The sequence below is a fragment of the Vanellus vanellus genome (genome assembly GCF_965231255.1).
Source record: "Vanellus vanellus genome assembly, chromosome: 1".
NCBI classification, from domain to species: Eukaryota; Metazoa; Chordata; class Aves; order Charadriiformes; family Charadriidae; genus Vanellus; species Vanellus vanellus.
Window position 1 is genome coordinate 134,047,384 of NC_138905.1, and position 17,093 is coordinate 134,064,476.

The following is a 17,093-nucleotide window of genomic DNA, read 5'->3' on the forward strand; positions in this document are numbered from 1 at the left end:
GGCTTCAAGAGAAGAAACAAGATGAACAGCATCCTTCACCCTGTGGGAGGGCAAACTTCGTTTCCTGGATTGATATTTCACGTATAAAGCTCATGGCTCACCAGCGCTCACCTGGAGGAGGGCCTCAGCAGATTGTGCACTCTGGAGGAGCCTGGGGAAGAGCATAATTCAGAAAGGTGTCAGGTGGGATTGCACCCTCCCAAGCCCCATCCCACCAGGGTGCTGGCAGGCCCGTGCGGCAGGAAGAGAGGACTGGGGACCTCCCCTTCCCTCACCTTCCCTCCAGTGGGAGACAGGCTCTGCCAGCCCGGTCTCTCCCATTGTTGCCCCCATCCAGTCCGCTCGGTCGGGGCTTCCTGCACTGTTGTCCTGCAGGGAGCTCCTCATATCCATGGGGAAGCAACCCAGGTGCACAGGATTTCTAGTCCTTCGCCAAAAAGCAGGGACTAACTCAGCCCTCCAAGAGCTTCTTTAGGTTGAAAGTGTTTTCCATTGCAAAGTCATGCTTGAGCAGCAAGTGAACCAGTACGCCGGGGAAGTGATTTTGCCTTGCAGGATGGCACGGTTATTTCAGGAAATGCTTAGGTACGTCGATGCAGAGGCTTTATTCCTCCAGAATCTGGCTCGTTGTATTCCAGCATTCACACTGGTGTTGCATTGCCCAGCAAATCTTTACCAAGAGCAGCTTCCAACTCTGCAAGGGGGTCTCTCTCCTGCACCTGTATTGACTTGGTGGGGAACATGATGAATCTGACAGAAGAACATGGTGGTTGTTATATTCTTGCTTATTTATTTTTTTGGCTTACTGATATTTTACATGCCTTGCTGCTTCTCTTCGAGGAAAAACAACAAAAGGAAAAGCACATCCAGAAATGCAAATTCCTAATATCCTAATATCCAGAACAAGAACTATTTCTACTCTTCAAATTTCAAATAAAATGGAAAACTTTGTTTGTGAAGCATGGGAGAAAAAGAAAAAAAAAGAACAAAGAACTCTGATGTCAGCGGTGGTGGAGCTCATTTCCGTACTACTCCAGTCAGTTGTCAAAAATGCGTTCTTTACGGATTGATCTCAGCAGAAGTGCTCAAGTCGTGACATCCCCAGGGAGCAGCTTTTTAAACAGCAGTGATGTTCGGCAATGACCTTCCAATGGCTCTTCCTCTGAAGATAGGCAGTGCTTTCAGGCAGACACTTTGCATGCCCTTTGTCCCTTACACTTTCAGTGTACTCACATGCTCAGTAAATTTTCCAAGCAGAGCAATTATGGTGTCTCCAAAGCATCACACAGCAGCATGTGTCCCAAGCTTTTTCCTGTTTAAGGCTTTTGTTTTTCAGCAAAGCATCTCAATTTAGAAAATCACTTGTGTGAATCACCAAGGCCTCATAAAACACACACACACCATAGTTCAGAGGACTTTGTGACTGAATGTTTATCATGAGCAGAAGATCCTAGAGTACAGCCCTCAGAGGGATTTAAAAGACGTCTAATCCATCTCCTTGCCTCCAAGCCCAAGCAGCTATACTTGCCTAATTCCAGACAGATTTGCAGGGAATATATTCTTTGCAGCACACTTTAAAGATCCATCCATGATGGCAACCCTTCAACCTCCCTAGGCAACCTATCCTAGTATTTTGTTGCCTTTACTGTTAGAAAGTTTTTCCTAATTTAAAGCTGATATTATTGACCTCCATAAGCGTAACATATATCGGTGATATTACATGTGATGCTTGTGCAGGAAACATACAACACTGAGCAGAGCAATCAAATTGGAAAACGATGTAAATCCTATCAATTTCCATCCCAGGGGTGAGAAAGCAAACCTTTTATTTCCCAAGGCATGATTAACCTGCATGCAAGGGGCTCTTAAGTGGGGGCCTTGGTCTCTTGTGATTCATCTAGGTCACAGGACAAAAATAACAAGTCTTAAAAGAAAGTGAGCTGGTTCTTGCTGAACCCAAGCAAGAGCTAGAGGATTCCAGTCAAGAGAAGAACTGGTAACTCCCCGTCATGTGAAGCTTTACCTTCTCTAAGGCCTATACAGACCAAAACCAAAGCAAAGCAGAAAAGGAAGAGGAAAAATAACTAAAAGTTTAAAAGTCAAACCCAAAACTACTGCACCAGGCAGAGAGTGTAGCTCAGCACATAGCTTATTGCTTTCACAGGCAAGTAGCTCAGATGAGTATGAAGGTGACTGGTGTTATTACAAATTATGTAATTCAAATGAAAAGAGTCAGCATGAAAAGAGTCAGAGCACAAAATTTGATAATCGCTTCTCCGGCAATTCTCCTGGTTGGGATTTTTTGGTCATGATTAAATGAAAGGTAGGTGTAAGAAAGAACTGCCAGAGAGATTTTCTTGTCTGAATAGTCTTTGGAAGTTGAGATAAGGCTAGTAGTTTTTCTGGAGCTACACGTAGTTGTGCAGTGGACGTAGAAGGGCTGTAATAGTTTTGGAAAACCTGGATCTTCTTTTTTCTTAAAACAAACTTTTTCCATTAATAACAATCTCAAGAAAATCCTTTTCTCTCCCCTCTATCCAGATTTGTTATACAGAAAAGTGATTCTAACTGCCCCGCAGACCACTAGCATCCAACACATCAACCCCATCCAAAAGGGTAAGCAGAATGAAGGCATCCATTTCCATCTCTGAATGCATAAGCTTTTAAAAATAACATACTGAAATGGGCCAAGAGGAGAAGAACTTTACTCCTCCATCCTTACACATAAGTGCCATAGTGATGCCTGCTTTTATGGCAGCACAAGCTTACACAGGAAGCCAACATTAAATAGTTTAAGGTTGAATAGCTTGGCTCCCCTTGGAGCTAGCATCTGTGACCTTTAGAAGACTGTGCAAACCAGAAGCTGGTAAATATTTGTTTCTCAGAGAAACCCAAACAATTAAGAGCAACAAGATTTATTGACAGCAGTGACTTACAGCAGTGGCCTCATGGGAAGGCGGTTGCCAGCACTTTCTAAGTGTTTCTAAAGTGCCCGTCTTACACAACTCTCTCCTGAACCAAATCGGACCCTTTGGTGTCACCTTGATAACAGAATCACTGCATTTCAGTAAGTAGAAAGGACATTGTCATGAACGGCGATGGCCATTAGGATTGTTTAGATGCCTGAAGTGACCCTGGCCTCTAACTGCTATTTCTGCCTTTGAAAGTGCCTTCCCTGACCACTTTTGTTCCTGATGTCTTAGCGATGGCTATTTATTCTCTCCATTTGTCTTTGCAGCTGAGAATTTCAATGTATGGGAAACCGCAAATGGCCTATAGGAACTTAAGTTCCCTGCAGTATCTCTCTTCTGGAGGTTGTGGTAATGTGCTGTAATTCTGGAGGCTGTGGAAATGTGGTATTTTCTGCAGTAACTCTTTTCTGACAATACAAGGAAGATCAGGAGAAGGCCCTACCTGCCTAGCTCAAAAAAAAAAAAAAAATTAAAAAATCATCATTTAATGAAACCATTTCCAGAGGCAGTAGGAAGCAATCCTGCAAGCCTGTCTGCTTCTGGAGAAACTCAAGTGAAGTCAGCAGTAGCGACAGCAAAGGCAGCCATGCAATGCCAGTGGCTGAAGGCTCTGCTCCCTAAAGCGTCAGTGAAGGCAGCAGCATGGGAGCGTCTGAGCAGGGATTATTGCTGCCCTTCCCCAGCCTTGCTCGCTAGGGCCTGCTCGCCCCATACAGACCGCTGGTGGAACGTCTACACATCAAGAGATAACGCGTTAAAAATATCGCGCTGTGCGTAGAAACTCATCGTGCTCTCTTCTGCAGCAAACCAGGGGCTCAGTTGTAACGGGTCTGATCTTTAATACAACCTTTATTCCAGTAGGACCACTGGGAACTGAATATGCCCTGCATATCAGGTGCGAAAGCCAGTATATAAGGCTGAAAAATTAAGCTAGGACAGATACTTTGGCCCCCAAAACTTGTATATGGTAAGAACGTTGCATTTCTGCTTGTACCAGAGTTGATGGCAAAATTCCTATTGGCTTCAAAGGAATCAAATCCAGCCTTTATTTCCATTCAACTCTGTAAACTTTGAACTGGAAAATACTTATTAGATCACAAAGCTCATTTGAAGAAAATTGCAAAATACAACCCCCTGCAGAAGATCTGTCAGACTTTTAACAGCTGTTTTGTTTTGTCGAAGGCAAATAAACCCGCTTGGGGAAAAACGGACAGGTAATTTGTATGGTGATTGCTTTAATTTTCTTTTTATTATTTCTCCTTACAGCCTCTTAACCATATTCAGGAGTAGTAGAAATATCAGGGTGTGCAGTTTGTTTGCATAGCTTGCTTGTTATTTCACATGTTACGCCTGGTGGGTCTCAGACGTGAGTGGATGTGGCTATTTCAAGGCATCTCCTAAACCTGAGTGTTTTCTTTTCAAGGGAGTGCAATCATCCACCCCTGGAAATGATGTTAAGATGCCGATGTCGGGAAGTATGAGGGAATATACTTAATGCAATCTATCTTTTTCAAAGCTTTGGCTTAGCTAGTCTAATGGAAGTGCTACGCTAGCAGCACACAGTAGCTCCTTGCATAGTGATGGGCTGGAAGTCTGCCTCAGGCCTGGTTTGTGAAGCTAATATATTAATTTTGACTTTTTTTTTTTTTTTTTTACCAGGGCCGTAGGCACATTCATATGTTACTGTGAGCTAAACTGTGAGGGACAGAGATTATCTACTGCTCCACATATATAAACCCACTTACCTTTTAAAATCAGTTTTCCTCTGACCAGATTTGTCATTTCCATAGTGCAAATTGAGGAAATTTTCTTTGTAGCATCTTGCTTGTTGGACCATAGTTCAGCAAAGAGGAAGACTGGAACAGGCCAAAAAGAAGGGAAGCCATGGTTGTACCCTGTCCAGATGGTGAACGTTGGCCTAAACTACTGTATTGCTGTCATTGCACAATCTCTGGAAAGTACTACTAACGTCATTACTTGTATTTTTACAGAATTTGAAGCATATACATTTATTTTTAATCTCTCCCTTTCAATGGTAGGATATCAAATTTACACCATTGAATGGTAGCTCCATTTAACAACATTTCTCATTTAACTCCAGCTCTCCTTCGCATCCGCCCCTTTTTGATGACTGCTGTCAGGATCAGAGCAGGTTCCTAGACGTCAGTGCTGCCTCCGCGAACAGGGGAGGAGGATGCAACTGGGCTAGTTCTGTGTGTGTGAGGACTCTGGGTTTTCTGGAAGGAGCACGGCATCCTGCTGAAGCATCTTCCGTGCCTTCACCCCAAAAGAGTACTGCTTCTTTATTGCAGGAGTTTTGCCAGTCCACCTGAGAGGGTATCTCTGGCTGACCTACATCCCTCAGGAGGGCACGTGCTTTCCCTGGGTGCATTGCTTGGTACCTCAGCGAGGCTGGAGCGGCCTGTCCATGGGCTGCTGACTCCTAGCATCAGACAAATCCCATGGTTCTGCTGAGAGACACCTAGTGCCCTTGTGAGATGGGCCAACTGGGAGAAAAACGGACAGATAAATCTTTGCAGCATTGGGAAGGTGGTTTGTTGTTAGGCATTTCAAACTTCACATTTACCCCCAAAGGCTTTCATAGATTTCAGGTTCATCTGCCCTATGCTTTTCTGTTTACCTGTCTACAGTTTCATTTCTTCGGTGTGGCTGAAGAGCTAAAAAACAGCAACCACTTTTCTACTTCCAGCAAAATCCAATGGCCCCTTGAAAACTTTGCCATTGTACCAAGAAACTGATGCTGCACTGTCGTGCCAGGTGCGTACCGCCGGGGCTCAGAGCATCTATGTTTGCTCCCTTCAAAAGTCACGTGTCAATCCTTGATCTAGGCAGATGAGACTTAAACAAACTTGCTGAAAAAAAAAAAAAAAAAGAACAAGTCCGTATCTCCACAGCCTTTTGAGCTGGTTTAAGTAGACTGTGTTTTTTTCTGGGCAGGCGAACCCTGCACTTCCATGAGGAAGTCAATATTTGCATTGCCGCTGGCACAAGAACTCTAAAGTAAAAATTAGTAAAAATGAGCTCACAGTATATTAGTTCTTGGAGGGTGCCTTGGGGATGAAGGGTTTGGCTCACCGCTAGCCACAGCTTGTATGCGTGCCCAGTGTGCATCCAGCTCATACCAGGGGAAGAGGGGAGATGACTGAAGCCATGGTGTGCCAGGGCTCTGTCCTGGAGAGGAAAACTTTACATAAGGAGTCCAGTTCTTATAACTACCCTAGAAATTTCTTCCAGGAGTGGAATTTAGAGGCTGTGTCTATTCCGAAGGGAGAGTCTCTCTCCCTGTTTGGTGAGTAGGGCCACCAATATATACTGGGCCACCAGTATACCACTATGGACTGGCCCTGAGCTCAGCCTGACAAATGATCAGTGAGGCTTGCTCATCACGCACCTTCCAGTAACTCATGAAGGTCAGAAGGGCTAATAAAACACATCCCTTTGCCACACTCCAGCATGGCTTTATTCAGTTGGAAGTCATTAAGACAAAAAGCCCTCTATAAACTTGGTGGTTTGCTCCGTCATCTGTCCTTCAGTACGTGTGATTCATTCCAGCTGCACTTCACCCAGTGCGAGGACTTGGGTGCTCTCCCTCAGCTGTCTCTCCCCCTCTCAAACCTAAGCGCTCGTGAGCAAATGGAATAGGATCAGCGGGCGTAAGTGCAATCCTTTCTGTCCCAAGGGTAAGCCTGAGACTTGCAGATCATGGAGGGACCGTGTCCAGAGTCACTGGGTAACATGTTGCTGCTGCTAACAACGATGACGATAATGATGATGAAATACTGTACAGATTCTAGGAACACATTTAGTGATCAACTGAGTGTGGACATCAGACTCTCATCTCGTAGAGTAACACCATTAACAACAGCTGATGACACTGTAACCTTTACTTTGCTAAGCAACAGTCTATATCTTAGAGACCATTTGCCTGAATGTGAATTAAGGAATGGAAGAGGATGGAAGAGCTGAATCCCAACCAGCTTATGTGAAAAGCCCCTTGATTTCAGGGAGACCTCTGCAGTCTGCAGCAAACTCCATGAAGGCTCTTGGTTTTACTTCATCTATATGGTGTCCCAATAGAGGAAAATGCCGTTTGTGTTTTCTCCTCTGTGGTCCCAGAGCACTGGTTGTTCCTTACATTTCTATCCCCGGAGAAACAAATCCCAGTTCTAATTACATGTAAACGCATTAAGAGACCATTGCAACATGGGGAGCCAGTCTCCATTTCTTTATAATTTTCTTAGACCCAAGGTATAGATCCCAGTTAGACTCTTTTGTACTGGGTACATATATCACAGGAACCACAACAGGGTGGACTGGGCTCTCCGCAGCGGGGGCAGAGCTGGGAGCTGCTGGGTGTATCCAACCACAGGCAGAAGGGCAGGACTCAGCTCTGCTGCCATTAGCGGTCATGCAGCCCAACACTGCAGCTTCTGTCACTAGATGTAGCCAAGCAAAGAAAGTTTGGGAACCCAGTTCAACCAGCCACAAGGTCTTGGGGAGGCAAGAGGGCTCATGGGGGTCAGAAATGTTCCTTTTATAGCAAGGGGGCCTCCATACATGCAGAAGTGACCTGTGAGCAGAGCAGCTTCAGCTGGGGCTACATGAGACCTCACCGTGCAGCGTCAGGAGCCACCATGGTCTCTGAGCAGCCCTGAGCTGGATGCAGAGTGAAGACCCCCCTGGGCAGGGGCTGCAGGTCCCTCTCTGCCCCCGCTGCAGCGTGGGCAGCGCTGGCTGCCTGGGGGTGAAAAAGCAAGGGCTCGATGCAGAGCATCTCTGGTGCCACCAGGCCATCAAGGGAGCAGACGGACCCCCAAGCAGAAGATGAAAACTGCCCTCCTCTGTGAAGTTCTGTGAAGGCCATTAGAACAGTCTGCTCTGAAATGTGCTCATACACATTCACCTTCATTATCCTGCAGCTACATCGCCTGACTCATCCCAGTGCAGACGCTCTGAAACAGGAGGCCAAGTTAAAAACCTTCCCAACTTGTTTTTTATTCACTGGGGAAAGTCACTGAGAGACCAATGGAAGTCATAACTACATCTGTCTTCATGGGAGGTGAATGAAAGGGAACCTGAAAAAAAAAGAGAGGAAACAAATGAGGCACAGGCTGATTAAGAGGCTGTTATTCCATGTTGTCTTTCACAGTTTGAAGCACGATGCTTTCTCGCGTCGGTCTAGTTAATGCTGGTGTAACCCAAGTGGAGTGTGGCACCCCCAACCCAGGTGTGCCAATGTTATTCCCTCCTCCTCATTTTCCTCAAAACCACAGCAAACTGCCACGCAGCCGTGGCTTAGCAGCCATGGCCTTGCAGCTGGCTTTGGCTGGGATCCCTGCTCTGACTCCTGATCACACTAAACCTCTTCTTTTCCCCAGTGGCAGCCAGAGGTTTGCTCTCAGCCAAGCTTTCTTGCCAGCATCCTCCCTGGACACAGACCCCTGCTAGGTGGCACGTGGATGGGTATGGTGTGCTGAGGGTTTGCAGACTCCTCCGACAGCCCAGGGGATGCACTGCCCTGCACTGATTTCCTGCTCCCCCAGCTCCCGGCGGGCAGAGTGTCCTGTGGGCATCTCCATCTCCTTCACACACAGACAGTGCTTAAAGCCACGTGTGTCCCCAGACTCTCCCTGCAAAAAGGGAAACCCCAGAGCCTCGGCCCACCTCGTCCAAACCGGTAACTTTCCCCTTCACTTACACACAGACATGATCTCACCACACGTTGCTTTTAGCTGCAAGAGTATTTCCCCCTCTTACTGTTTTGTTCTTAAAGACTGCTTTCCCAGGCTAAACATCCTTTGCTTTAAATAGATGGGGTGACCCAAATACTATTGTGAATGATTATTCAAGGATGAAGTACAGACTCTAGTCCAATGATTTTTTACAAGACAACTTAAATCAATACGATCTCCCTGATTAGTAGTTTCTCGAAAACCTATATGCTACATCGTTCCTATTACATTCATCATTTGACTCACTTTTGCTATATTTGTTCATGCGGTACATTATCAAGCATCTGAAGCATTTGCTCTGCTGTCCTCTGGACTGCATTGATTTATTCTGGAACAAAGTGTAGCTTAGAAATCCTCCGCTGTGGACTTTTTGTAATGAATATTTTACAGTAAGCCACTTGTTACTAATGAGCCTAATTTTACTTGTGCAACTCTTTTCATAACCTTTTCACTTAAAAAATAATTGGGAAAATTTACAATGGTAATTGAGGTGTTTATTAACTGATGGCCTACTTGCAAGATTACACTGAACATGGCATTGCAATTCAGCCCATCTTTCAGCTTTGTATAGGAAGAAAAAGTAACTGCGAGCATGGAAGCCACCATTTTTCACAGCTCACCTCTGAATATTCTTTTTTATTGCAGACTGTCTATTGTAGTACAGCAATAATTTCAGCAGAAAATACACTAAAAGCCTGAAATCTAAATCTAATTTAAAGTCTAAATGATGCACATGATTAAAAATGTATTATCTATTCCCAGCACATCGTATATCACCAAAACACTAACGGTTCCCTAATTTTAAGCACCATCTAGTGAGACGACCATTAGATCTGATCTTCCAAATTACAGCCGAGAAAAATAAGATCATGGCTTGACTGACTGCATCCCACCCTGTGCTTGGTCTGTTCCTGAGATTCATAAGTTAGCTGTTTAGTCACTGCCTGCTCTCATGCTAATGGGCATTAAATACTCCTCCAAAGGTGCCGAAGACCTGAGCTGCCGTCTGGAGATAATTTGTCTGTTGACAAAGGAGGGTACCGGCTGAGTAGGCTCCCTGCGTAGCCAAAGCTAACTGCCTGAAAGTGGAACCTCATTTTGATAATGATATTCTTTCTTTGTTACTCCAGAGCAAGAAACTGGAAAGGATTTGGCTTTATTTCAATTATAAGGGAAAGGAAAAAAAAAAAAAAATCCGGGCAAATAAACAGCTTTATAAGGATCATGATTCTTACTATTTTTGTTAGCCAGCTTGCCGTGAAGACGAAGTAGGTCTGAGAGGGAATCGCACAGCAAATCAGCATACAATTATAGGACCTGCTTATCTGGCACTGGTACTAAATCAGTTCGGTTAAATCAGCACCGGCTCCTGTGGCAACGCGCTGCAATCAGCTGGCAACTGACCTGTGTAAACCGCAGCCCAGGCGTGGAATTCAGTCGGAGAGCAAGTGATGCACAGCCAGTTTGGTTAACTCTGCATGGCTCCGGGTGCAAGCGCGTTCAGCCTGAGCCTCGTGTGGCCTCTCTGCGGCTGTGCTGCTACTTCCCACGTGCCAGCAAAACCAGTGCAAGCCTGGGCAGCGTCTGGCCTGGCGTTGCTGAGGGAGAGGAAAAGGCATGTTGCTTTTGCCTGGGAGTGCATCATTTGACAGGGGGAGTGTGTTTTGGCTGCTGCTGGCAATACCCACAGTTGCCCAAGCCACATCTCTGACCCCTTTCTGGTACAACTTGACGTGGGGGAAGTAGGATTTAATTAAGTATGTGTCCTCAGTCCCAGCTTCTGTGGCTTACCGTCATACACAAAGCACTTTAACAACGCCACGGCTCAGTGACAAAAGACCAGTCCAGTTTCTGTGTGTCGGGCGGGCGTCATGTGCCAAGGGTCTCTCCTGATGGTGGGTCCCCAGCTGCCTGCCCAGCCTCTGCTGCACTCTGGGTTGGGACACTGCATCTGCTTGGGGGGGGCCACACAGTGAGGGAGACTGAGGACTTGATCTGGGCTGCAGGGACCTCTCTGCTGTTGTATTTTTGGATTTCCCCCACTCGTCTCTGAGCATCAGTTCCTGACATCACCTTCCAGCTCCCCGCCTCGGAGCAATCGTGGCAGCACAGGCGAAGGGCTGATGGAGGACAGGGACTGGCAGCAAAGAGGAGGTGGTGCCAGGACTTGCCTATGCCAGAACTGTTGGAGAAACGCTCCTCAAACTCAGTCCTGCACTGAAGGCACAGCCACCCCTGCTCCCCTGTGCTCAGTGCTTGGTCTCCTGGGGAAAGTGCGATGGCACTGTTTCGAAACAGTGGCGGTTTAGCTGCACTTCACGCTGCTGAAATCTGGTACCTTATGGGGTTAAATTGGGGGGAAAAAAGTATCTTTAGGAGCAGGAACATTCAAGGCCTGGTCCCTCATCACCAGCACACGTGACTGTTGAGGAGTGACGGAGGTACCCGGTCTCCGGTTGGTGCAAAACACAAAAAGCATCAGACCAGAAGCTTGGAGTCAACAGTGCAGCTTTGCTAACGATGTCTGAAATACTTTAGAGGTGTCCCAACATGGACATAGGCAAAGCCACTGGAAAAGAGAAACAAAACATCCCTTTCCTCCTTCATCCTCTCTGCCCGTACATGTCATTTTGCTAGCAAGGGGGAAGATTTTTTTAGCAAGATTTATGGTCTATAACGTCGTGTCGGAAAGCGTGTTCAAGCAGGAAATCAATTTTCAGAGCTATACAGCAACAAAGAATGATGGTTTTGGAGTCCTTCCCCACGAAGAGAGCAGAGCATGTGTAGGTATCAGTCTACTTCTCAAGACAGTTTAAGACCACTAGAGCAGTTGCTCAGTGTGCATGATCTGCATTAGGATCCAGTCAGCTCCCAAATGCCCCTCGATTACAGGGGCGAGCCAGAATTTCGTGACATCACATAAATAAATATAAGCAAATACAGTAGAAAGGCTTTACCTTGGGCTTGAGCGAAAGGTGAAAATTTTCAGTCCTGCGGGATCCTCCTCTGCCCCCACATCTGCTGGCTCATGACGCAGCAAAGTGGTCTGGCATTTAGCAACCCTGTCAAGGTTTGCAGTTCCCGAGTGCGTTTGACCTGGAAATAAAGGTGTCAGGAGGACATTCCTGAACACCTCCACCCAGAGTTACACAGGGGAAAAAAAAGCAGAAAAAAACCCAAGCTTTAAGAGGTCAGAATGTGTAGCCCACTCAGAGCCATTATTCCTGGTAGAAATTAGACCCTGAAGGGCCCGGGTGAAAATCAGGGATAATCCCCACATACGGGCTTCTAATTGGGACAAACTGAAAGTGAGAAAGCTGAGCGAGTCAGCTCCGGCCCATCCACGGGGGCTCTGGGTTTGTTCCCAGCTGGTAACTGAGAGCACAATTATGCAAAGCCCCCTCTATAAACAGATTCCGGCTTATTACGGCCGAACTGGGGGAATCTATTTTTGTCACCGCTTTGTGCGAATGTGTTACCCTTGTGATCTCCAGCCAGGTCACTCCAAGTCAGCTGCTTTGGCTGCGGCTGTCGGTGGAAGCTCCTCCGCCCGCCTGGTCCCCGGCCCCTTTGCTCGCCCGCCTGGGATCGGCTCCCGGGCAGAGGGGACGAGGGGATGCGCCTGCGGCTATTCTGGTAGCTGTGAGTTATGGCAGTGTCATGTGAAGCAAAGAGCCCAGAAATGCATGTCAAATCGAAACAGTGACTAATCATGATATTTTGGTTATCTCAGTGCCTGCCGGGCAGAGATTTATGGGCTTAAAAAATCTTCACGTAATAGTCCCCGGGCGCTGATTTGATCGTCAGCGGAGGCTTCCTAGGAGAGCGCAAAAAGAGGATGAAAAGGGGGCTGCTGTCCCAGGGGCAGTGAGGTCTAAACCTATCTGAGTTTGAAATACAAACAAGAGAGGAGAAAAGCCAGCGCGCCCTTCTTATCCGCGTCTGCTCAGAGCCATGCGCTGGCAGCCAGAGAGGATCCATTTGATCTGCCTGCGGAGCGAGAAGGGTCGAGGGCGACGGCTGAGCAGACACAAAGTGTCATTTGTTGGGATTGTCATCTAGCTCCCTCATCTGTCACCTGATGGCCAGCCAAGCAAGCGCTCAGTACAGCCGTGGACCATTCATCCTTGCGCAAGTGACGGAGGAGAGAAAAGTAAGCATCCCACAGCTGCTACCACATTCAGCTGTTTTTTTTCTATAAAGGAATGCATTGAATTCACTGCAAATCTACTAACTGTCCCCCCATGCCAGGCAAGAGACCGAGTTGGGTTTTTTTTGGGGTTGGGCGTTTCTCTAACAGTTGGAGGTGTGCTGGGCATTCGAGCAATGACTGCTGAGTAGGGCAGCTGTTTCAATATCTAATTGCATTTTAGCTTTCATAACTCCAGGGGAAAGCGTTGCGTTGCCTACCATGAGCTATTTCCTCTCCTACTGCAAAGCACACTGCACCGCCGTGCTCACCCAGTACCAGACCCTGAGATCAGAGGGCTTTCTGTGCGATATTTTACTGAAAGTGAAGGAAAACGAGTTTCCTGCTCACAAGTCCTTGTTGGCATGCTCCAGCGACTATTTCCGAGCCATGTTCAAAAGTTACACCCAAGAGTCTAAAGCCAGTGTCATTCACCTGCAAGTTGTCTCACCCACCGGCCTCCAGCACGTCCTGGATTTCATTTACACTTCCTTGTTGCCCCTTTCCTTTGAAAGCCTGGAAGATACCTTGGAAGCTGCAAGCTACTTGCAAGTGACTGATGCTATTGGCTTGTGCAATCAGTACTTGGTTAACAACCTTGCCTTGGAAAACTGCTGCTTCTCTGCCAACGTGGCCAGGAAGTTCTACCTGCCGGATGCCTTAATAGCAACAGAAAAATACATCGTCAACAATCTCTGGAAGCTGCTGGACTTGGATTTGTCAGGGCTGCTCGAGCTGAACTTCAGGTCTTTGCTAGCAGTGGTTGAATCTCCAGACCTCCCCATGGTGAAAGAAACCCGTCTGCTGAACCTTGTGCTGCTGTGGCTGAAGGAGGATAAATCCAGGCTGGCTCACGCCAGCAGCCTTTTAGAGCACATAAGATACGGCCTCATCCCGGTGGAAGAGCTGAGAAAAGCCTACACGCAGTCAGAAGTGCCCCTCTCCGCAGGTATTAAGTGCTTGATCATTAAAGCAATAAATTACCACACATCTGTTTTCAAACAGCCTGTCCTGCAGGACAAGTCCACCACACTGAGGAACCAGAAAACTCGGATCATTCTGCTGGGGGGAGGGACGGCAAGCGAGGGGCTCGTCACCGATGTGGTGGCCTTCGATGTTTACAATCACAAATGGCGAGCTCTCACGCAAGTGCGGGACAGGGTGCAGAACCACAGCGTGTGCGTGGTGGGGAACTTCCTTTACGTCTTGGGTGGGGAAATAGAAAGCGGTGCCCCGGGTGACCCTAAAACCGAAAAGATCTTATCGGTTACGAACAAGGTCCATCGTTACGATCCAAGATTTAACACCTGGACCCAAATCACGGGCATGCTGGAAAAGAGATGCCAGTTTTCTTGCTGTGTCCTAGGCCAGGATATCTTTGCCATTGGTGGCAGGGGTGAGGATGGGTCACTGCATTCGTCTGTGGAAGTCTACAACATCAGCAGGGACAGGTGGACGAAGGCCAGGGAATTGCCATGCAAGATACATGGCCACGCCAGCGCCATTTGTAAGAACACTATATACATCTCGGGCGGCAAGTACACAGAGCCAGCCAACACAAGCAAGGACGTATATTCTCTGAGCTCGCTTGAAGGGCAGTGGATGAAACAAGCTCCCATGAGCATTGCTCGGTTTGGGCATCAGATGGCAACAATCAGAGAAGCCATATTCACATTTTTAGGATTATATGAACCGTTCTCCGAAATAGAAAGATACGACCCTGATCAAAACCAATGGACTCGGTTAAGGCCACTGATCTACGATCGGTTTTGCTACGGCCTGGCGGTGGTAGAGGAGACAGCTCTTCTCATTGGGGGTAAGAAATGGCAAAACTCACGGGAGGTGCCCACGCAAGACGTGGTTGGCTACGACATCGATAACGACGGCTGGGAAGAGATCTGTAAAGCCCCCCTGCCTTGGTGCGGGCTGCAGTGCGCGGTGCTGCAGCTCTCCGAACTGGGCGATGAACAGGACAGCGACAGCCAGCAGAAGAGGCCGCCGAACTGCTGAGCTCACGCGCGGAGGAATAATCATCCCAGGAGATGAGCCGGCATGGGTCGGGGCCGGAGAAGGAGGAGAAAATTGCAATGGCACTGAACGTGAGCACAGCGGAGGTTTTGCATGGAAAAGCCACACACTGGGTGGAAACAGGCAGGAAAGTCTGGCTCCAGCATGGGAAAAGGTGTCGGGATGTATAGAGCCGGAAGCCGATCTCCCGGAGGAAGGATGTAGCAAGTAGCATGTCTAGAGGCGACGAGTGAGAATCGTAATCCTTGACTTTTTGAAGAATAACACCTAGATAGCAATTAATGGGTGTTGCAAGTCAGATTTTTCAAAGGTTAAAAAATGTAATCTGTCTTTTCTGTTTCCTTAATCAGAGGTAATTTTCCCAGCTGGTAAGTGCTATCGAATTTTTATGCTACGGCTAAGCAAAATAAAAGTGAGATGTATAAAGACTAGAAAATTGATGCCTATGAGAACTAATAATAAGTACTGCCAAGGAAAAAGTATTATTTGATATGCTACATACTAGGCAAGAATGTCATAGCTAACCAGCATGAAATTACTGGACAGAAAGCATGGATTTTTTGATATGTAGACTCAGTTACGGTCATAAGTCAAAACAGTGACTGTTTCATAGAAGCCACTTCTCTCTGAGCAGCCTTTGTTGTAACATGCCCTTCAGATGCTTATTTTAAAGACGCACGCTACCGGTACAGTACATTTCTTTTGTATCCAAACCTAGTGTTAGTTTAGATGGCCAGAGCTGAGTGGGTATACTTATTATTAGGCTCTCAGAAACATGTTACAGGAGTTGCCGTAACTAATGCCTTGATACTTACCTCGGTACCATACGCTGCTTTATCGTACCCGGTCATAATATTAAAATTATTCACAGCCGTTGAACTAGTACATGGGAGAATCCCGCAGTCAAAAAAGATTTATTTTCACCAAAGAGTACAAAGGGGAGGGAGGTAACTGAAGGCTTTCAGAAGTCTTTATTCGGAGTCTGCCTACGTACGGAACAGCAGTAGTCTTACTTCTTTTTGGGCCTGTTGGCAGAGTCGGAAGGCACACGTGACGGGGGCACTTTAAGGTACGTGGATCTGTGAAATGCAGGCAAAGTGGTCAGATGCCGCAGAATCACTTTGGTATGGAGTAAATTGAATCTCGAGTCACAAACGTTCATTTAAAAGCTAAATTTATTGTACTTCATTTTACAGTGTTCCTTTTCTAGGCTGAGAGTTAATACAATAAAAATATATATAGAAGAACATTTAATAGTCTTAAAAGAAGGCAGCACAATGGAGAGGACACATGTTCTTTGTCACTAGACTAGCTTAAAAAACTGTAATGTTTAATTTTCACCTTTAAAGCAATCAAGCTGACTTTACTAATGTAAAGTGCAGGCAGAATAGCTGTTGCATAGCAACAGATCTAAGTCTTCTGAACTGCCTTGGTTTTGACAAGGAATCAACTACACAATGTGCATATACATCCATCAGATATAAAGAGGTTTTTTTATATGAATATATTTAATTTTGGTCCAGTAAAACAATAGCGAGAGAATCTAAATGCTTGGAACGAGAGCACAATCCATTTCAAGTCAAGCATTTTTTAAGAGAAATTTACAAAAACCTCACAAATTTAATATACAAGTCAGTACCCATGCAGTAAATAAATGTCCAGTTTATACAAACAATATTCTTCTAATGGTACAAATATTACACTGGATCCAGAATTCTATACAAACGTTAATACATGATTTGTCATCCATATCGACTTGAATATAGGATTACTGAAAATGGGCTACAGAAAGGCCACTCTTCTGTACAATTGTGCAAAATCTGCAAAACATTTGCAATCCGAATGCAGTAAAATAACAAGAAAGAGAACGAGGGAGAGAAAGAGGAAAAAAGAGAGAGAACGGGGAGAAAGAGAGAAAGAGGGTGAGAAAGAGAGAGGAATAAAAAGAAAGAAAGAGAGAGAAAATAAATCTGTCCGTTCTTCCTTCGTCCCTTCACGGATACAACTGTCAGGGAATATCAGAGCTCATAAAGTTTAAAGTACATTCACTGAGCTGTACAGGCAAGAGTCTAAAGTTGGTTAAGAGTACAGCTCACTGTAAAAAGTATAAAGGAGGCTTTTCCTTTTCACATGAGCGTTACTGAATCACGT

The 17,093-nt window shown here is 46.2% G+C and overlaps 1 protein-coding gene and 1 long non-coding RNA gene across 2 annotated transcripts; one reads left to right on the forward strand and one right to left on the reverse strand.

Moving 5' to 3' along the window:
- Window positions 1-7,995: 7,995 nt before the first annotated feature.
- LOC309675644 lies at window positions 7,996-11,777 on the reverse strand. Its single transcript, XR_014269518.1, has 3 exons — window positions 11,683-11,777; window positions 10,130-10,323; window positions 7,996-8,068 (listed from the first exon to the last, which is right to left on the reverse strand). It is a non-coding gene; the product is annotated as an uncharacterized lncRNA (long non-coding RNA).
- Window positions 11,778-12,523: 746 nt separating this feature from the next.
- On the forward strand, window positions 12,524-15,364 carry KLHL34 (kelch like family member 34). The gene has a single exon (XM_082498577.1). It carries the CDS (start codon window positions 13,137-13,139, stop codon window positions 14,922-14,924), a length of 1,788 nt encoding a protein of 595 aa, XP_082354703.1. The 5' UTR covers window positions 12,524-13,136; the 3' UTR covers window positions 14,925-15,364.
- Window positions 15,365-17,093: the final 1,729 nt, after the last annotated feature.

Excerpts from the sequence above, each read along its gene's own strand:
- KLHL34 (XM_082498577.1), top strand. The coding sequence starts at position 13,137 with ATGAGCTATTTCCTCTCCTACTGCAAAGCACACTGCACCGCCGTGCTC.